General features: G+C 37.9%; 1 protein-coding gene and 1 long non-coding RNA gene across 4 annotated transcripts in view; both read right to left on the reverse strand.

Annotated features, from left to right (window-relative positions):
* Nucleotides 1-22,787, reverse strand: part of FANCL (FA complementation group L) — a 65,389-nt gene that overhangs the window by 41,717 nt on the left and 885 nt on the right. For 2 of the 3 annotated variants that reach the window (XM_087883292.1, XM_034427325.3), the window contains exon 1: nt 1,126-1,517. In XM_087883292.1, coding sequence (XP_087739418.1) covers nt 1,126-1,221 — 96 coding nt within the window. In that variant the 5' untranslated portion in view covers nt 1,222-1,517. Of the gene's footprint in view, nt 1-1,125; nt 1,518-20,822; nt 20,907-22,787 lie in introns of those variants that run through there. The other variant, XM_034427327.3, reaches the window with a different exon arrangement.
* LOC117671493 (uncharacterized) lies at nt 14,134-15,055 on the reverse strand. Its single transcript, XR_004592909.2, has 2 exons — nt 14,758-15,055; nt 14,134-14,371 (listed from the first exon to the last, which is right to left on the reverse strand). It is a non-coding gene; the product is annotated as an uncharacterized LOC117671493 (long non-coding RNA).

Here is a 22,787-nt window from a genome sequence, read left to right on the forward strand (position 1 = left end):
ATAGCTAAAAGTCTGTAGAGAGTCTGAGTCATCCAAATCATGGTTGTCCCAAAGGTGTTTTTTCAGGAGGCAACTGGACTTCCTTGTTTTTTCTTTGACGACGTTTCACTTCTCATCCAAGAAGTTTCTTCAGCTCCAACAGGATAGTGGGGAATGAAAAGATTTATACTATCCTGTCGGAGCTAAAGAAGCTTCTTGGATGAGAAGTGAAAGGTCTTCAAAGAAAAAACAAGGAAGTCCAGTTGCCTCCTAAAAAAGCACCTTTGGAACAACCTTGGTAGTACAGTGGTTTAATGCACCCTGTTATTAACACAGCTGCCTGCAATTTCTGCAGGTTCGAATCTTACCAGGCTCAAGGTTGACTCAGCCTTCCATCCTTTCTAAGGTAGGTTAAATGAGGACCCAGTTTGTGGGGGCAATAAGCTGACTTTGTATAAATATACAATAGTATGAAGGCTATTGCTTAACGCATTGTAAGCCGCCCTGAGTCTCCGGAGAAGGGCAGCATATAAATCAAATAAAAAAATAATAATAAAAAAATAAAACCATAACCTGGATGACCGAGATTCTCTACAGACTTTTTACTATATTATGTCTTAGAATAAAATTGGTAAGCCGTAAAGCAGCTACTCTCCTCTTCTCTGATACCAGAGGTTTATAGGACTGTCCTTCTACAACAGTGTTTCTCAACCTTGGAAGCTTGAAGATGGGTGGACTTCAACTCCCAGAATCCCCCAGCCTTTCTGGGAGTAGAAGTCCACCCATCTTCAAGCTACCAAGGTTGAGAAACACTGTTCTACAATATCTCATTTTGTGTGTATGCCATTTGAGATGCTAGAGAGAGCAAAACAGGACATTTATGAGGTATCTCTTCCATAGGAGGAAGGGCACTTTCTGCAGCCGGAAAGAGCCAATGCAAGACTTCCGAAAAACCACAGGATCACAATTCTTAATGAACACAGAAATCATTATCAGGGTGGTTTCCGGGGACCATCCTATCCCTTTCCTGCTACGCCACATTCTTGGAAAACAAACAGAACAAAACCACGGATGAACCGGAACTGAGATATTCCAACTGCTACCACCGCCACCACCCCTCCTCGCCCGCCCCGAGTGTTTCGGTACCTGGGCAGTGACGAAGCCCCCATAGACACTCTTTTCCCGGTTCTGGGGCAAGAGGAGCGGGCACTCGCGCAGCAATGACCCGAATCCAGCAGCCATTTCTCAGCTGTTCCTTTTCCCTTCGCCCCTCGAATGGCACACCCTGGCCCGCCAAAACAAGCGCATGCGCTTTTTTATCCGCTAGGAAAACACACTATTTTTATCGGGCGAAAATACTGTATTTTCTGGTTAATCTCGCTTTAGCCAGGGAGAAAACCTTGGAGAAGAACCAGGCAAAAAAAGCACGAAAAGTAGAGTAACCGATAGGAGGAAAGCAACCCTGCCCTACGTTTCGAAGCGGCAAGTTGCTGCTTACTCCTGATTGGCTACAGGACGGCCACAGCGCCGCGCGGGAAATAACGGCCGCACCTCCGCGCGAGGGGCGGGGCTTCGTGAGAAGTAAGAAGGTTCGCCAGCGTCTCTCTTTTGGGCGCCTAGTTTATCTTTCGTTCCGCGGGGGTTGTCTCTTTCTGTGGCAGGTTGTCTTCCGACGAAAGTGGATTGCGTTGAAATCAAAATTTGACTTCCGTCCAATAAAACTTTTTTCCTCTGTCATTGGGTGTGTCTCGTCTTCATGAAATACATTCCTTATGAAGGGGCCAGACTGTTGTTATTTATTAGCTCTTTTAAAGACGCCGGCAGACTGCCTTTCTGGCAGTGAGAAAATTGCCTCGCTCTTTTCAGACTATAGCACTAATCTTTTAAGTTATTTAAAGCACCTTACATAGAACTGCCTCAGGAGAGAAGTTCGAAGGTTACACAACTAGCCCAAAATGTGGGCATCTTTTAAATTTGTGATGACTGTATATCAATAATTTATAGTACTTGCAACCAAAATATATTACTCATTTCAGTTGTTACGGTCATCCATGTCATAAGACTTAACTGGGCAGTTAACCCAACCTAAAATACTAGGTATAAGTAGTATGTAACAGAAAATAGGTAATAAACGGCATAAAAATAGTGATCAAGAATAAATATAGGAGGGGGGGGAAAGGGGGAAAAATCTTGTATTTGAAAAACTTTTTCAATTAAAAAAAAAGAATAAATATAGAATTAACAGATCGGGTAGAAGAATGGTCATACATTCTTCATATGCTGAATATATTATATGGCGATTATTAAGATATGCGAACATTCTAGGATTCACCATGTGCGGTTATTTAACAGAATAACAGTCAGGAAAAAAACAATAGAGTTGGAAAGGACCTTGAAGGTCTTCTAGTCTAACCCTGTGCTCAAGCAGGAGACCCTGTACCATTTTGGACAAATGGCTATGCAGTCTCTTCTTAAAAGCCTCCAGTGATGAAGTATCCACAACTTAACACAAACCGTTCCACTACTTAATTGTTCTCAATGTTGGGAAATTTCTCCTTAGTTCTAAGTTGGTTTTTTTCATTGATTAATTTCCATCCATTCTTTCTTCTCTTGCCTCCTGGTGCTTTGGAAAATATGTTGACCCCTTCTTTGGGGCAGCCCTGCAAATATTGTAACACTGCTATCATATCATCTCTAGTCGTCCTTTTCACTAGACTAGATATACCCAATTCCTGCAATCATTCTTCATATGTTTTAGCTTCCAGGCACCTTTGTTGCTCTTCGCACTCTTTCCAGATTCTCAGCATCTTTTTTTTAATGTGACCAAAACTGGATGCAGTATTCCAAGTGTTGTTTTGCCAAGGTATTATAAAGTGGTACTAATACATCCTGTGATCTTCATTGTATCCCTCTGTTATTGCAGCCTAGGATTGCATTGGCTTTTTTGGCTGCTGCCAAATGCTGCTTGCTTATATTTAAAGGTTGTCTATTAGAACTCCAAGATCCCTCTCACAATTACTGCTTATTGAGCCAAGTTTCATCTAATCTGTACCTGTAGATTTGGTTTTTCTTTCTGGTCTGAGAGGGATCTCTCCAATACTGTAACTATTGGGATTTCATTAATAAATTTTTGTTTGTTATTGGTGTTTTCTCCCATGTACACTCTCTTTGGTATCGGTCCTGAAATTTTTAAAGCCAGCAACAATCAATATTATAAAATACCACATTCTTTTGGTCTTCTAGTCATTTTAACAACACAGTAACAAAGTGTTACTGTGTTGTTTGGTTTGGTTTGATTTATTTATTAGCTAATTGCTATCCAAAGATCACAGTTTCACAAAAATAAAAATATAAAATTATAAAACCAAACTCAGCCACTCACAACTACAATAACACTGACAGCAATATCCAAATTAGAATATGCAATGATATAAGTCAGTCTTGCTTTCAACTACATCACAGCTTAAGAACAATATAAACTGCATCCCATCCAGCAGAGAATAACAAAGATGATGAAGAGGGTTTCATGCTGAACATTAAGAACCAGTTCCAATTTCCATATCAGCATAAAAAGATGGACTGAACAGCAGCTTGCTCTCTACTACAAATGTTGGTACCTGTTTCTCTAAAATGTACAGCCTTGAGATTTATCTATCTACATATACAAAGCTTGATCTTGGCTTCCCAGAATTATTTCTTCCTGGCAAAAGTCCAATAACAACCATATAAATCAGCTGCCTTCCACACATAAAGTACATAGGTTCTCTAATGACTCATTTATATCTCCTTGAATTATATTAAAAAATCCCTTACAGACATAGCCAACAATGTAAGACCAGACCAATCCATATGCTGCACTAATTTTGAAAACCCAAAAGGATGCTCTTAATCCCTTCCAAACCTTGAAAATACTTGGAGCTTTTTCAGACTGTCCAATGAAGGCCTTTTTCTTCAGAAACAGCAGGTAGAAATCCTGAAACTATCAAATAAGATCTTTATGAAGTTTTGCATTAACAGTCTTTTTAAAAAACTGTGAATCCTTTTCCAAAACCTAGTTTTAGCATAATCTTTTTTAACCATCAAAGCTACAGTTTCTATAGCTTTTCCTACCTATAACATTTTCTCATCAAAGTAGAGATAGTACTAGTAAATTTACATGTAAACATGACTAAAGATAAACGATATTGAGAAATCCATCACTGGGAATCAAATTTTAGAGAAAAATAAGCCACAAATTGAAATAATATATGATATAATGTAAGTGAGGGAAGAAAGGAAAGCAGGTTAGAAAACAATTGAGAAAATCCAAATTCATATTTAGGAAGAAACATTTTAAGAAATGAAATAAAACAATTTTGAATTGTAAGGCTCTAATGAACAAACTAACATCTTTGAATACTAAGATGATTAAAAAGACAGTAACAGTAGGAGAAAGATACAAGTTTAGTCTCTTTCATTTTGACTATAATTTTAATTAGTTAGGCACAGGCAGGGGGAAAATATAAAAACATGTCTTTCCTTTTTAAATTGCATTTTGCCTTAATTTTATCCTTTCCAGTTAGTTTTCCCCCCCCCTCTTTCTCACTTTGTTTTTTGTTCTGTGTAATCAGTTGATCAGAGTAAAGTGATTTTCTTTCAACCAAGTTTAAAATTCAACATTCTGGCAATTTTCTCTTTTTTTATTCTCTGATTCAGTCTATAGATAACTTTTCAAAACTTTTGTCTATATACGGTACTTCCAGTGTTTTCTGGATAATCAATATAGTTTATATATCTGCTTCCAAATCCTGATCAACAAAGTTACATTCCAGGACCTAAGCAAATAAAGTGTAGTAGATATTTATTTATTTTTCTTATTTATTTACTTATTTAGAAAGTGTTTGGCCTGTTTTTCTTTATTAGAAATATTTCCAAAGCAATTGTACAAAATAAAGACCAATGCAATTGTATTAATCCCACATGAATTACAGTAATGTACTGTAACGTTCTTTCATCTCCCATCAGAGTCAATTTGTTCTCTGTGTATTCTGTCTGGTAATGTTCATGCCTATAGGCTTCATTTTAGTTAAGGAATGTGTTAGCAATGAAAGAATCACTGGACTGGCAGAAAGTGATGAGTCATTATCCTGCTTCTTTTCTGTTTTCTAGGCTACACAGTCAACTATATTTTCCTCCTTACTGTTTCCGGTGTTGGCATTCCAGTCTCCAACTACAAGCAGCACATCTTGTTTGAATGGTATGTTGAACTTGATTATAAAGCACACCATCTCTTCACCATTGTTAATGTTGAAGTATAAACTTGGATAACTCTCATATTAATGGGTTGTCAATGAAGTGATATTATTTGGTTATTAAATGCATTGTATCTAAATACTGCCCTTGCTATATCTTTCTTCACTATGAAAGCAGCACCATTGCTTTGTTATTGTTGTTGTTTGCATCCTAAGTAGCCAGCAGCATAATCTCCTGACTGACAGTGTCCAATTTTAGGCCATTTCAATTTGCTAATGCCTGTGATGTCAATAGGTAATAGATTCATTTCATCTTTCACTATGTTGAGCTTTCACATGTTCATGCTTTGTATGTTCTATGTTCCAATTGTAATTCTGATCTTGCATCTTTGGTTGTTCTGTTTTTGTATGGCAACATTGGCAAGTAGATGTCTGAAAGTTTTCATTCTAGCTGTGTTATAAACCCATTAGAAGTCCAAAAGATCCTCAGCTTTTCCTCAGTAGGATATTAACTGCCATCTAACTATAGAAACCCATTATATCATCAGTCACTTTATTTTATCTGTTCATGTGGTTTGCTTCATAGAGTTCAAGAGTAGTTTATCATTGCCTTCTCTCACACAATATGAAGTGATGTCTTTGGCAGGGGTGAAATGCTCCCGGTTCGGACCGGCTCGGGCGAGTAGGTAGCGATGGCGGCGGGCAGTTCGGAGAACTGGTAGCAAAAATGCCTGCCCCCACCCCCCATGCCCAGCTGAGCCCCGCGATCATCAGAGCCTTTTTTTCCTTTTAAATGTCTGACCAGCCAAGCTCTGACGATCCCAGCTGAGTTGCCTGCTAATCAGGCAACTCAGCTTGGATCGCCAGAGCCATGTAAAAGAAAAAAAGTTTCTTTTTTTCTCCCCCCCCTCTCCCAGCCTCCAGCTTGCTTACCTTAGCTGCTGATCGAATGACAATCCCAATCCATGCATCAGCAAGCAACTGAATCTCCCTGCCTGCAATCAAGCTCATTGGTGAGCAGCTCTTTCTGCCTGCCTGCCTAGATTTGTGGACTTCAATTCCCAGCAAAGCTGGCTGAGGAATTCTGGGAGTTGAAGTCCACAAGTCTTAAAGTTGCCAAGGTTGGAGACCCCTGTTCTATTGGGTAAGTTTTTTTCCCCTTTGGGAGCTTTAAAAAAAATAGTTAAATTTTTTTAAATTTTTTTTAAAATTTGATTTATATGCCACTCTTCTCCGAAGACTCAGGGTGGCTTACAATGCGTTAAGCAATAGCCTTCATACTTTTGTATATTTTATACAAAGTCAGCTTATTGCCCCCACAATCTGGCTCCTCATAATTGGGTTTTTTTTTAGTTGTTCTTTTTTTAGACCTAGCCATTTAAAGTTTAGGAAGTTTTAAATTTAGCTGCTTTTATATAAAAATTAAATTAAAATAAAATAAAATAATATTTGTGCAGCTTTCTGAGATTTAGTGTGTTTCTGTAGTGTTTCACTCTAACTACAACTGTGAAAGTTGGTTTTTTGGGCTTTTTGTGGCTGTGTGAGGTTCCTGCTTGTTGCGGCGCCATTTTGGGTCTAGCACAGCTGCTTTTACATTGTGGATGAGCCAGTTGTGTTGTGTTCTGTTTTGTAGGTTAAAAAAGGGCAAAGAAGTGACATTGACTTGGCCACGCCCACCCAGTCACCTTACCACCAAGCCACACCCACTAATTAAGCCACGCCCACAGGACCGGTAGCAAAAAAATTTAGTTTTCACCCCTGGTCTTTGCTATTGTCATTAAACTGATCATTTGCCTCCAGCACATTGCTATGTCTTTGCTGCCCCATATATGTGTCTTTTTGCTTTAGCTTGGCAGCTGGGATGACCTTCATGGTTTAGTGACCCTGCTGGAAATACACACTTTTGGCATATACATCCAATGCCTTTTGCTCCTTCCTCCCAGGATTGCACATGCACAGTCATCATGGTGAGATAGTATAACAGGACTTGGGAACCTATTCTCAATTCTCAATACGGTATTGAGTACTGTACACAATACATTTCTACTAAATCTGGGTTTAACTTATTTGTTGGACATCATCTAGCTATTAAACATCTCCAAATAGAATATTTGGGCAATATTTGTCCTTTATATTTCATCCCCCCTTCCCCCCTCCACATATACACTTTTCTTTTGACTAACTGGCATTCTTGACATTTTTCTCAGAGCTAGGAGCTAACTAAGAATACTCAGCAGTGTCTTCCTGATATGATAGCACAAACCTTCAAAGATAGTCTGTCATCAGTGAAGGTTTTCTTTTTCCAATCTAAAAAGGGAAGTCCCTGTATATTTTAAATTTTGATTTAGAATTGTGATGAAAGATCCTGATATGCAGTACTCAAAGGCCTTTTCCTTAATGAGCAGATCAAGAAAAAAAATAAAATAAATCTACATTAAATGGTGATATTCACTCAAGTTTGCACTGAGGAATGTTTTTACTTACAAAACTGAATTGAAAACATACATAACTAAACATCTAATTCCACACAACTGCCTAATCACTATCTCTTCTCTACAGTGATTATGATTAGTCTTATGATCCTTTCTCCCACTGGAAACTGTTAGTAAAAAAACAAAACAAAAATGAAATAGAACTTGCTGAAAACCAAGCCTGATTACACTTCTATTTATTCTTGTTCTATCAACCATAAAAGGATGCAACTCCCAATTGTCTGAGCAGCCTTTTCCACTGATTTTTCCCCAATGAATTACTACAGTAGCACTATAGTGGTTCCCTGTGAACAATATAGTAGCACTAAGCAGATCATAAATTAGATGATAGATAGATAGATAGATAGATAGATAGATAGATAGATAGATAGATACATAGATACATAGATACATAGATGAGGTACTGTGTACTAAGAGCCAGAAAATGGAAATTTGTGGAACATCACACAATATATGCTAAACGTTCTTGGCAGTGGTCTTAAAGGCTCAGCTAGAACTCTGTAATACAATGTTTCATTTTCCATCCAGAGAGATATAATGAACAATGATGTTGAATGTCATTGAGGCATCTCTGAGGAACTGAGCTGAAGCTCATGAAAGTTTATGCCTTTTTATAAGAAATATTATCAGGAAAGGTGCATCAAGTCTTGTGCTGGTTCACGTCCTTCCTCTGGGACTGTTCTTAATCAGTGTTGCTAGTGAGAGACTCAGCTACTTTGTTGGGTGCCACTGGGCTCTCTCTCTCTCTAACATCTGCATGGAAGCACTGGGTTAGATCATGCATCACTACGGAATAAAGTATCAGTATATAGATGATACCCAGGTGTACATCTCCATCCTAGGCAAAGTTAGTGAAGTTCCAGATCTTGCAGTGTTTGAAGGCTGTGGAGGCCTGGGTGGGGAACAACAGACTTCAACTGAACCTTGGTAAGTGCAGTGGCTGTGGGTAGGAGACTCCTCTGTATCTGGGGGTTTACTGTCTTTGGTCTTGGTCTTGCACTGCCCTAGATAGATTCAGTGTGTAATCTGGAGGTTCTCCTGGATTCATGACTCCTACTGAAGGAATAGGTGGAAGTTGTGGCTAAGAGGGCCTTTGCTCAACTTTGGGTTATGCACCAGTTACAATTCTTCTTGGATCAAGAAGCTCTCTTTTCACTCACTCATGTCTTGGTCATCTCACAGATGGATTACTGCAATGCATTGTACATGAGCTTACCCTTGCAGAGTATCCAGAAGCTGGTGCAAAATACAGCAGTGCAAATACTTCTGGGCATGCTAGGGTTATGCATGTAATATCTCTGCTATTTGAGCTGCACTGGGTGCCAATTCTGAGTCCTATTCTAGGTGTTGGTTATCACCATTTTGTCTCAATTATAGCAACCCTTCCCATCTGGTCAGACAGGGAAGCCATAATGTGAATCTCATTGGTTAAAGAAATTTGACTGGCAGGATCTAGGAAGAAGTTCTTTGCCACTGTTGTACCTGCCTTTTGGCACACCTTATCCCCATAGGAGAGTGGAGCTTCTGGTTTTGCAGAAAAGTGTTAAGATCTGGCTTTGCCAGTTAGCATGAGGGTTGAGGAGTGCTTTGCAATCCTGGGAATGGCTGGTGGCTTGAGGGTGCACACTGCAGCTCGTTAACCTTTTAGCCTTGTTAACTTTATAACTTTGATTCTTTTTAATTTTTAACTTTGTTTTTTATTTTTGTTTTTAAATGTATTGTTTGCAATACAAAAAATTGCCGAGTCACTTAGGTGAGATGGGTGGTATGGAAATCTAATAAATAAATGAATAATGGAAACTAAAATAACAAAAAGAAAAAAAATATGTGCAGAAAAGAAAAAACAAACAGTAAAAATAGAAAAGAAAAATAATACAGTAAAAAAAAGAAATAAATAGAATTATTCAGCCTTTATCACAACAGATATAAACAATTTTAGTTACATTTTCATCTTGAACAAATAAATCTACTTTAGTCCTTTCAAATAATGTTCTAAAACTTGATTTATTTTCATTTGTTCTTTGTAAAAATCTGCAAAGCTTTAACAAGCCTCTTTTGTAAAACCAATATAGAAAAATTATTCACATTATCCAAATTATCCTGTTGTTTATATAATCCCTTTCAATTATCAAGACATCCATTTCTTTTTTATGTTCACTGTATCATCTTTTTCCATATTCTTTTAGCTTATTATTTTTAAATCCACTTTAAATCCAATTCTAAATCCAGATCAGTCCTGGTCTTGCCTAATAAAACCTGTTCCTCTTCCATAGCATCTTTTAGACCCAATCCATCAATCAAGGCCAACATTCTTAAAATTAAGTTCTGGGTCCATTGTACAAAAATATCCTTCAATATTTCAAATGTTAAAATATTTTATTCCATTCAGTTTTAGTAAGTTTGTAATTTTATAAAATCAAAATTTTAATCAACATTGTTGTTAGTTTAATGAAAAGAAGGACTAGGAGCAACATGACAGCAGTGTTCTATATCTAAGGGGCTGTGACAAAGAAGCGGGTCAACCTATTCTCCAAAGCACCTAAAGGCAGAACAAGAAGTAATGGATGGAAAGTAATCAATGAGAGAACCAACCTAGGAATAAGGAAAAATTTTCTGACAGGTTTTTAAGAAGAATTTGGACAACCATCTGTCTGAAATGGTGTGTGGTCTCCTGCTTGAGCAGGGGATTGGACTATAAGACCTCCAATATACATTCCAACTCTGTTTTCTGTTAATTCCAGAAAAAAATAATTCCTTACACTTGTAATTAAAACTTCATCAGTAAGGGTTGAGGGAAAATCACGCAGTTCTCTAAAACATCAATCCAAAGATTGCTAATGGCTGAAAAGCAGTCAGCGGTTCCAAATATGATTACAAAAGGAAGTATGCAAACCCAGGGTCCTTAAGGGTGTTGACTGTGGGTTGAACAAGATAGCTATTTTCTCATCTCCCAGGGCTCTAAACCTGCTGGAGACCACTGTCTTGCAGTTTCCTCATGAGGGACAACAGTATGGAGTACTTGTGAATGAGTGCAATCCTCTCCTTGTCCAGAGACAAATTACAAAGAGCCAGTCTATCACTGATTCTTCATGTGACAATCTTCAGTTTGCCATTTCCTCCCCAGAAGTCCCCTATTTTGACATATGGGGTGGGACTATAACTCCCAGAAATCATAGTCAGCATGGATAAAGGACAGATGGACTGGGAATTCTGAATGTGCTAGTCCCACCACATCTGGAAAGCACCAGGTTGTGAAAAGATGGCTTAGCATATGCCTAGTATACAACACTCAAGTTGGATCTCCTATGGTATCAAGATTCATTTTGCATTTTGGCACATATCATTGTGGAAATCTGAGCCAGCTGCATTGTACTGGGTTTGACTACACTGAATTCTCAGTAGTATTACTAAACAAGACAGAAAAAGTCTCAAAGTCTTGCTGTAATCCTTCAGTTTGCTTTGTTATCCTTGGATTTAAATACTGGCCTAGCTTTGAATTACTCTTTGCTTTCTTTAACTATGTCAAGGCAACCTTGGGCTATATTCAGTTGTATATTAGTTTTTAGTTCTGGATTTGTGATATCTGAGATACAAAATCTCAATCAGCCAGGCAAAAATAGATAGCCATAGGTAGCCACAAAGCTTAACCAATATGTAGTCTATACTGCCTACTATATGGTAATGTAACATAACTTCTAAACTATAAAACTGATCATATGTCTTTCTCTTGACTAGATATATTTCTTGCAAGTATTCTAGATTTTTTACCATGCCAGTTCTGGAAGAAATGTTATTTCCCATGTATAGCCCTCAATACATCAGTTTCAGAATGATGAAATGAATGTAGATTGGTTTACAGTGTGTTCGTGTTTGATGAAAAAATAGGTTTCTAACAAAGACACCTAATTCTGATGCTGATCTGCTAAACCCACATCAAGATAGAATTTATCTGAATATATTGCGTTTTGCCATTACTTTATCTCTGGGGATCACACTTTGCTTTCTCAAACAGCTGTTGCAAGGAAGCCCAGAATTTTATATATTTACTATAAAGATTAGCCTCCAAAACTCTTGGTCTGCATCCAAAATGAGGGAAAGGTTTTTCATATTTGGAGTCTATACATGAACCCCTCAAACACATTCTTGAGCTGCAAGTAGTTTCCTTTCATGCACCATTTCTGTCCTTGTGCTTTTGAACTTTAAAAACATTTGGCTTTCTTGGTTTTATAATAAAGACCAGTTGACCATCTGATTTCATTTGATAACATCCAATTTTACCATCTGTTCAAACTTAACTTTTGCTTTCTCTCTCATCAGCTGTGGAACTTTACATGGCACATATACTTTTGTGAAAATGTTGGAACCTATAAAGCTGCTATATTTTTCTTTGCCCTACATAGTTTGCCAGTAAAAGCTATCATCCTAATATTTCTGGTAGGATACTTTTCATTGCAACTATTTTAGTAAAGACTGTGTGTCAACCTTTAACACATTTATTTGTCATCCATGAATATATTTCATATTTTAAAATAGCCTTATATAAGCATGCCAGTTGAATATTTATCAAAGAGATTCATGGGGTCAGATCTAAACTTGCTCCTCCATAAATAGAGCTGTTTCTCCTCTACTTGGAGAAACCAAGTTGCAATGGAAACTTTCTAATGAATGAAGGAAGACTTTGGGTTTTGCAGATCGAGTCACCTATGTCCTCTTTTCTTCAACACATTTCTGCCTAAGTTGCACCAAAGAGTCCCAACCAGCTAGATAGAAGACTAACAGAGAGGGCAATGACAATTTAGGCATTGACAAATATTGCCACTCCATCTGTTCAGAGTAACCAGAGCTCCAGAATGTGTCTGAGCATTTTGTTCTTTGTTTTATACCAGTTATTTTCAAAGTGAGTTTTCCAGTACTGTGAGATTCTGTGGGTGAATTCTAGGCATTTGTTTTTTTCCAAATCAGATCTTTACTATATTTAGTTCAATACTGATTGCTAGATGGAATGCAAATGCTTTTTACTTTCAAGCAAGTGTTTACCCAGGTAACTACAAACCTGGAAATTTGGGGATAGATTTGCATAACTCAGATGAGGTAGTTTGTGACTCAGCATGTTGTGATAATTCAGCCGTTGTCTTAGTATATTATGTGAGCCAGACCATTATTGTAAACCACAATACTTTTTTTTTATTTATTTGGACAAATATTATGTGAATAAAGCAATTGTTTTATAAACATATCTGTAGATCAAGGAAGTTATGTGAATTACCTTCAACTACAGTCCAAACTGGGCTAAATAATATATAATAATAAATAAAGTCACTTGTCTTATGCCACAAGTAGCTCTATAAATTTGAAAAATACATAAATACCACGTGACAAAACATTAATGATTCCATTAGGGGCTGTATTGGGAGCAGATTATCAGAGGCTTCTGGCTCAAACACAGATACTTTTCAGGAAAGCTCTGCGGTAGTGAAAACATTTATAGAATCAGTGGAAGCAATCATTTGTAAGGTTATCATGATATATCTATTTATAAAACAAATATGTGCAAAAGATCTATATACAAGCATAGAGCTGGGGTGGCACAGTGGTTAGAATGCAGAATTGCTACTTCTGCTGCCTGCCGGCTGCCTGCAATTCAGCATTTCAATTTTCACTGGCTCAAGATTAACTCATCCTTCCATCCTTCCGAGGTCGGTAAAATGAGGAGCCAGATTGTTGGGGGCAATATGCTGACTCTGTAAACCACTTAGAAATGGCTTCAAAGCACTATGAAGTGATATGTAAGTCTATTGCTATATTCATGGAGTAGCTAGTTTCAGGTGGTCTGTCCAGGCACTGATCAGAAAAATGTTCCAAGCTGAAGGGGTTTTTGGGGGTGGGGGGTGGGGGGGAGATGGAAAAACATAATATTGGTAGGTGTATCTAAAGGAGTTAGGAAGGAACTGGTAAATTCGGCAGGATACCACTTGGTTATGTCTTGCTTGAAGTCAAAATCATTGGTGATGGTTAAGGGAATTATAAACAGGATGTAATTTGGGATGATTGGGGTTTTGATATACAGGTTATGCAGAGGAGGGCAAAAAGGCATAAGGCACATTAGCATTGCCTTCTAACCCCAAAAAATACCTCCACGTTTTTAAAAATCCAGATTCTGCCATCTATAGCCCATCTGCAGAACTTCGTGAAATATGCTTATTTTGGATTTCAAAATAAATATATGTTCAATGTTGTGTATACCTCTTTAACAAATGTATATATAACGTTTCATCAGAAGTATTGCAAATACGCAGATTTTAAAAAGTGTTTCACAGACAAGTATAAAATCAGTTGAAAACAATAGCCCAAAGGACAATAGTTATAAACTATTCTAAATCATAATCTGTTACTTGATCCTTTTAATCAGAGATGGGGATAGAATTTGAATCTTGGAACTTCTGATTAATGTGTTTATTTTACTTAGGCACACTTATCAACTTTTAGATAAATATTTTTTAGGAAAATACATAATGAATTTCAGAAGAATAACAGCATTGTTTTGGACCATGGTTTGAAAAACATAAGATTTTCAAATATTCCTACTGCAACATATGAGACCTAGAGTCAGAAGAGCTTAGGGTGGGTTCCTTTGTTTTTACTATCCTTTGGAATAAAAGTGTCTTTATCCTAAAAGGAAAATAGAAAGGAAATGTGTTCAACATATGGCATCCAAGACCATTTGATATTTTAAATCTATAGTAAATGTCATGAACAATTTTACTACCTTCTCTGCATTATATGCTTGGATCATTTGTCTTTCAAAGGACTAGTAAACCTTAATTTACTTTAGCAGTTCTCAGTGGATTTTTATTGTTTCTTACTGCTGCCTCTCAATTCATATAATTTGTAAAACTAAATATGAACTGCTAAACTCCATCAATCCAGTAGTATTCTTTTAATACCAATTTTTACATAATTAGCCTCCAAACTCTTCAATTACTGACAATTAATCTCATATATTGGGAAAGACAAGTTCATTTCATAGTGAAGAGAACCTAAAAAAGGAATCTTACCTTTCTGTTAGAAAAATACATTGTGATACACTGAAAAAACCAGAGTGTGTCTAAAGAAGACCAATAATCAAAATATTGTAGTGTGGAGACCATAAACAAAGCCCCACAAAAACCTGATGAAAGACTGAAGATGTTTGATTTGGAAATCAATGCCACAAAAAATTATTACACTTTTGTAAGGAAAAAAAAACCCTGCAGGGATATGTCCTTGAAGTCACAGGGGGGCAAACTCAGCTCAAAAGAGGTACCTTGTACAGGTAACATACTAGCCTAAGTTCAGGGTTATCAGTGGTGGGCTGCTACTGGTTCTCCCCAGTTCTTGCAAACCAGTAGTGGAAATTTTGAATAGTTCAGAGAACCGGTAAATACCACCTCTGCCTGCCCCCCCCCCCATGTTGCCTCCCAAGTCCCAGCTGATCGACTAGAAGGAAAAAATCAGGGCTCACTTGACAAAGAAGAGAAAAAACAACAACAAGACACCTTAGCTTTAAATTGAGAAGACAAAAAGCCTCCAAACCGATCTGCTATTTGTAAACCGCTCAGTGGTGGTAGATTGGCAATTGAGGCCAAACTGCCTAAAAACGGTTTCTGATGCTCTCGGTAGTGGCAGAGCGGTAAAAAACTGTTTAAACTCTTGCCACAGGGCTTCAAAGGGCCACCCTACAGCTGATCAGCATAAAAGGCAGTGTGGTGGTAGACCAGTGTGCTCCAAAAACAAATGGCTTGACTGGTATGGCTCTGCAAGCAGTTAAAAGCCTGGTAGACTAGTACCTCTGCTAAATCCTAAAGAATTGTTTGTCACATGACCATCAAACCATGCCCACAAAATAAGCCACGCCCACAGAACCGGTAGTAAAAAAATTTAGAACCCACCCCTGAGGGTTATGTATGTGGAAGAGGCACTGTATCTAAAATCAACAGGATAATCATGATGATCCAAGGTGTTTTTCTCTAACAAAAGCAACTGGCTAAAAATAATGATGTATACCATATTAATATAGAATCCATTTGTATACTGTTATAGGATACATATCTTTCCTATATATCATTCTAATAAATTCTATATATCCCTTCCTGAAATACTCCTGAGTGCCAGGATCTGGATACCTTTAAAAGTAATTCACTATGAGGGTTTGAATCTTATAGAAGAAACAGATCTAGCTATGTATATCTACTGATTTCCAATAAGGATGAAACCAGCCTTCTCATAATCAATATGGTTGGTACTACCTATGTTTTCCGGGAAATAAGACCCTGTCTTATATTTTTTTGAACCCCAAAATAAGCGCTTGGCCTTATTTTCGGGGAAGTCCTATTGTTTTGGGGCACATGGAGCAAGATGGGGCTCCTCTTGCTGTCTTACCTGATTTTCAGCTCTGCATTTAAATATTTTCAGGGAGGGCTTATTTTGGGGGGGAGGCTTATTTTAGCGTATGCACTCAAAAACCCGATTGGGCTTATTATCAGGAGATGTCTTATTTTCAGGAAAACAGGGTAATTTGAGGTGAATTTACAGTAAGTCACACACTATCTATTTCCAAAGGGACTCGGTGGCTCAGTGGCTAAGACTCTGAGCTTGTCTATTGAAAGGTCGGCAGTTCAGCAGTTCAAATCCCTAGTGCTGCGTAACAGGGTGAGTTCCGGTTACTTGTCCCAGCTTCTGCCAACCTAGCAGTTCAAAAGCACGTAAAAAATGCAAGTAGAAAAATAGGGACCACCTTTGGTGGGAAGGTAACAGCGTTCCGTGCACCTTTGGCGTTTAGTTATGCCGGCCACATGACCACGGAGATGTCTTTGGACAACGCTGGCTCTTCGGCTTTGAAACGGAGATGAGCACCAAATAGCACATATGTGCAAGGGGAATCTTTACCTTCACCGTTACCTACTTCCAATGGAGGGAGGTGGTCTTGTGACCAATGTAGGCAACAGATGCCCAACCCGTTCTTTGCCTCCCAGTCTCACTTATTCCTTAGGAATATTTGTAAACCATTGTACTTCAGTTACTCAGTTATGTAGGAAGTAGCCATCCATATTCATTTATGAATTTAATGAATAACAGGGTGCCAATTTGATAACAGGATACCAATTCTGGGATGGGGAAAAAGCCCAACATTACAAACCTCTTTGCACTAGGAGAATTCCCTTAATGTTTACATCCAGATACAGATATACTCTTGAGCAAATGAATTCCACACAGCTGGAGATTAGATAAAATGTACCTCAAGTCTACTTTAAGAATTCACACTTCCACTTCAATCCTTGGTCTGTAACATTTTGCATAAACTTGCACAGAAATTGTCTGGGTTTTGTTGGCTTTTGTGAGATCAGACCATTGAAAACCCTCCATTTCAGGCAGGGCATCTCACCTTGCCATACTTCGGCTGAAATTAGGTCAATTATTGGCATTTGTATATAAGGTTATTTGTCTTTACTGAGAGTAGGCGATTCAAATTCAAGTAGAAATATGCTTGTTTCTTGCATAATAATATTAAGTCTCCAGTGAGCAGTATGTTTTTTCCATACTCCTCAAACACACAGTAGAAGACAACAATAAGGAAATATATAAGCAAATGTGCTGCGATGCATATATCCTAAGTATGCACATAAAACTGGAGAAGTTCAAGGGAATATGAGGAAAAAAAAACTGTCATGTACTTTAAATACTGAATGAGTAAAATATAACATTGCTCTACAATCTCATCATTGACTTGTGATCTGATGTGTCATAAGGAACCTTAAAGCAGCTATCTTCATAAGCTTTGCTCTCTTACACCTGTGCAGGTGCACATAATTATTAGCAGTGTGGCAAGAGGCCTATTTACAATAAATTGTGGTTCCAAATGGTTCTCTTCACTCTGTCAAAAAGATATACAGTAATAAGGTAGGATTGCTGAGATATAAAAATATGCAGAAACAAAAGGCATTTCTTAAGTAAAATAGATTCATTAACTTGGGGGGCGGGATTTCTGCCTCTTTTTGAAATTCTGCTGTGATTTAAATAAAGTTTTTTTGAGCTCAGCCCAAAGGCCCATTTAACCTGGAATCCAGTCATATGCAAGACATATGCTTCCTCCAAAAATGCTTTCTTAAGAAACGAACCAAATGGTACCAACTTTCTGCTCCCCTTGGAAGACTCAATAGCTATATTTGTTATGGCTAATAGGAGCTAAAATCCAAACCATCTTTAGGCAACCATTTGGAAAGGCTGGTCTTCATCAACATTTTAATTTTTTGTATACATAGTGAACAATAGATAGGTCAATATCAAAACCTAGAGAGCTGTTCTTAAGGCTGCAGAGGATATGCTGATTTGGATGGAGTTGCAATTTCCTTTAAGTATTAAACGTGCAGCTGCCTGAATAGCACTTATGCTGGACAGCCATATTCCAACATTGAAAAGGGACATTTATTAGCTTTGACTTGAAAACAAGCTGTGTCCATCCTTGGAGGTGAGATACCTGACACTTCAGTATAATGCAGCTGGCTGTAATTCCTTTCTTAGCACCTATAGCAAGGATTTTCCTTGTGTGATGGGGGCGCTGCATTGAGATTTCTGCTTGCAATGTTTGATCAAAAACAGGAAATGTTTTCAGTTGATGCTAGTCAGGGATGCCAGCGTCAGTTAGAAAATTAGATGCTGTTTGTCAGAAAGACACAATATTCCTCCCCTGTAGGTGGTCTATGTTTCATTAGGCTTCAGATTGATGGCACCAAACAGTAATCCAAAAATGTGCAGTGGGTACATCCACCTCATTTTTCATTAACAGTGTTTCCCAAACACACTAGAAGCAAAACTATAGATTTTGTACAGCTTATTTTTATCCTTGAAGACTCTATTGATTATCCAACATCACTGTTGGATGCTTGCTGTTTCTGTTAAAGATGTCTGGTACATAACTAGTGGCGACTAGCTTTTTGCACAGTCTAGCCATTTGAGCATATTGTGCAAGAGAGGGGAAAGTAGTAAAACTGATTTTAAAAACCTCTGTTTTTTTTGAAAAAAATAAATGAGCTAGGAGATTGTATAATTACTTCAAATTATTTATTTATTTGTTTGTTTGTTTATTTGTTCAACTTATATGCCGCCTTTCTTCGAAGACTCAAGGCGGCTTAGAGAATTAGAGAATTCACCCCAGTTGAATGTATCAATAGTATGCAAGACAGATTATTTTATTAAAAGTTTCATTGAAAATCACACAAATATGACATGTTTTCTTTCTCTCTGTGTGTATGTATGGAATAGATTGACATGATATAGCAATAGCACTTGTACTCATACCTCTTCATAGTGCTTTTACAGCCCTCTCTAAGTGGTTTTACAGAGTCAGTATATTGCCCCCTATCTGGGTCCTCATTTTACTGACCTAGGAAGGATGGAAGGCTGAGTTACCCTTGAGCCAGTCAGGATCAAACTGCTGGCAGTTGGTAGAATTAGCCTGCAATTCTATAGAATACTGCATTCTAACCACTGCACCACCATGCCTCTCTCTTATGGCTATATTACCCATAATATGAAGCTTCCAAGCTTTCTAGGCACTATAAGGTGGCAACACTAGGGCAGGGGAGGAAGAGGAAGGACAGATTATTTTTTAAAAAAATTCTGCTTTAGCATACTTAAAGAACTCCTGAGTATTTCACCCTATGATTTCAGACACAAGATTTCTTGGACCTTGTGAACAAATCTCAGTAGTTCACAAAGATAAAAAATATCCAATTAAATACCCAATTACCACATCCAAAAATCGCATTAAAAATAAAGGATAAAATGCAAAATATAAAAATAAAAGCACTCCATAAATCAAACCTATGTATCATGGCCCAAATATTGTTGAGAAGATCATAGCTTTGAGCAACATCCAGAAAGCAGTCCAAGTGAGAACAACTGAGAGGCCATTTCATGGGACCAATGTTTGTCCTTGAAAACCAGTCCTTCTAAGCTTCCCTAAAGCAAGGAACTACTTGCAGCTTCTCCTAAATAAATCAGATTGGCTGCACTGATTTCAATGGGAAAATGTTAAGATAATTTGACACTACAGTTTATTGGGCTTAATAGGTCAACACCAGGACTTTAAATTGCACCCAGAAACCTACTGATGACCAATGCAAAGTCCACAGCACTGGTGTAATTGGGCTAGAACCAACTGCAGTTTCCAAGTGGTCTCCTAAGGCAGAAGCATCTAGAGTATGTTGCAGCAAACTAAATTGCAGCAGACTATTATGAGAGCATAGGTTATTGTAGCAAGGCCCTTTTGTTCCAAGTAGGATTGAAACTGATGCACCACCATAGCTGGGCAAAGATCTTCCTGCTGCTAATTTAGTAGTTAGTAGAATCCCCAATGTTCCAATTTTGCTTTTTTAGGGGTAGTACCATCACATCGAGATACCACTGGAGCAGACAAAAGAGCCACAGCAATTAGTAACTCTGTATTGCTAAGATTTCTTTTAAACCTGCTGTGTGCCATCCAAATCCTTTCAGTCTCTAGGCATCAGGACAGGACTTCAGGGGCATCAGCAGCTGCCCTGTAGTAGTGGTTTAAAGCTGAGTGTAATCAAGGAGTTTTTCATCCTCAACAATCTCTTATTTGTGTTAGATCTACTTCCAAAGATAGCTTTTACTCAAAAACTTCTCTCCTTCTTCTAAAGCCACCTAAATTTCAAATATTCCTAACACCATCCTGATAGAAGTCAGAGATCTTTGCTTTCTTGTTCCAGGATTTTCAAAGAAGCAGCTAAATCATGCCTGATATTATTAACTAACTGAGGATTCAGCTAGGGATTATTTTTGAATATCAAGCTAGCAATGTTTTCTTTGTGGTGTTCTAGAAAATGATGCATTTGCTTTACAAAAGATGACAGTCCTCTTTTTACAAAAGAATTAGGAAACCTAAGCTTCCAACTGTATAATTTCCTATCTGGTATCAAGAAAAGCACCCTTTAATTTGCTGTACCTAGAATCTGAATGTGTTATTACACAAGAATTCCAAGGAATTTTCTCCAGTTTTGTACTATTAGCAACATATGTTATCATCATGAACACGAGAGCACCAAATATGATTTTACATTACCTTGTCAGAGTGGTCCATGATAACCGAGAGTCATTTATTTCCACAGAAACAATGGTAACCATGTATGACATCCGGGGATAGCTGCTGGAATGCAACAATGTTATTTTCTGATAACATAGAATACAGTTGTAAATCACAATTTTGTTGTAGGCAGCAATGGGAAGAGTTGTGGGGCAGGCGATGAAGAGATACAACTTCTCATGAGCACAAATCCAAAAAGGCTTTTTGTTTCCTCAGATCAAAGGCTCCTGCCCGTTGATTTAAATGTGTGCTAAAATGGAGAAAGCTCCCACTTAAGAACAACTATGCTTTCATAAGCAATGGTGTGAATATATACCTATTTGTGAATTCAGATTCCAATCCTTATTGTCTGCAAGTTCAACCGAGTAGAAAAATAACACAGAAATAGTAATAATAGTTATGTGTTTTGCTCCCTCCTCCGCCCTGAGTCCTTCGGGAGTAGGGCGGAATAGAAATTTGATTAATAAATAAATAAATAAATAAATCATATTCCAAATTCCAAATTGCTCCTCAGTCCTTTGCATTGCTGATTGCTGAATCTTGGTGAAAACAAAAATAAGTGCTTCAAAAAATGGTAATAATGAGGTCAGAGCCCCAAGTTCATCCTGGATCATTTGTTTTGTCAATCAGATTTGTCAAGTGACTCATAAACTTCCATTTCTACCTTTCATCTCTTTCAGAACTTTTGATTTTTTTCTGGCTTTATTAGTCATAATCATCCATTTGTTTATTCCCCATTTTTTTGAGATGGGATTTACCTAGAATAGTAATCCTTTCCCATCAGGACTCAGTCTCTAATAAGTGAAAAGGAAACCCCATCTCCCTATCTTGCATTGCTCAAGCCTTCTTTGTCCATCTCCTTTTATAACTGATGTAATTTAGGATAATTGCAGAGAAAGATGCAGTATCTACTCCAGCTTTTCCCCATACTTCCCAGCTTTTCATTTTATTTCAGAGAGAAACTGTTTTGAGTCGTCTGAAGCCAGACCACTCCTTCTCCAGGCCTGGATACGAGCCTAGATGTGTCACTCATATGCAGACACTAGTCTGTCAAGTTCCTCCTGCAAGTAAAAATTGCAGTATAATCTCAAAGAGGTTGTTGGGCCTTACAGAAGCTGAATCAAACTACCAAAGTATGCTGCCTTCTCAAACTTTGGAATCATAGGTCTTCTGGGTCCCTGAAGCAATCCTATACAAGATGGATCAGGTGGATCTGGAATGGAATGAAATAATAACAGTGGCCCTTTCAACTAGTCTGTCCTCAGCTCTAGAAAAAAAAACATAGTTTCAGGAAGCCAATGAGCATAGTGAGCAAACCCAGTCAATGAGCACTGCTAAGAGGGATTCCTTATCAATCAGTTATTGATAGAGAATTTCTTTCCAGCAGTTGGAAAATACGTCAAATGCTGATTTTTGAGGAGCAGGAGACATGCATTTCCTGCCATAGCTCCTGCCCTCTAGAACAAACTTCCTGCTGAGATTAGGATGGTGTTGGTGCTGCTGGTCTTGAAGACCTCTTAATTAGGCTAGGAAACATATATTTAAAAACATTTTCTTTATTTCCAGCTTAAATTCAAATTATCAAACATCATGTATCAATATGCAAGGCAAGTCATTAAAGACTGATGGTTTATCAGTCCAGGATGGGTGAAATTCAGCAGGTTCTGACAGGTTCTGGAGAACCGGTAGCGGAAATTTTGAGTAGTTCAGAGAACCAGCAAATGCCACCTCTGGCTGGCTCCAGAGTGGGGTGGGAATGGAAATTTTGCAATATCCTTCCCCTGGAATGGGGAGGGAATGGGGATTTTGCAGTATCCTTCCCCTGCCATGCCCACAAGCCATGCCCACCAAGCCACGGCCACAGAACCGTAAAAAAAATTGGATTTCACCACTGGTCCAGGAATACCATAACATATCATTTTTTTCTAGATGTGTCGTGGAGGA

Source organism: Pantherophis guttatus, chromosome 1 (genome assembly GCF_059756535.1).
Source record: "Pantherophis guttatus breed Tessera chromosome 1, ASM5975653v1, whole genome shotgun sequence".
Classification (NCBI taxonomy): Eukaryota; Metazoa; Chordata; class Lepidosauria; order Squamata; family Colubridae; genus Pantherophis; species Pantherophis guttatus.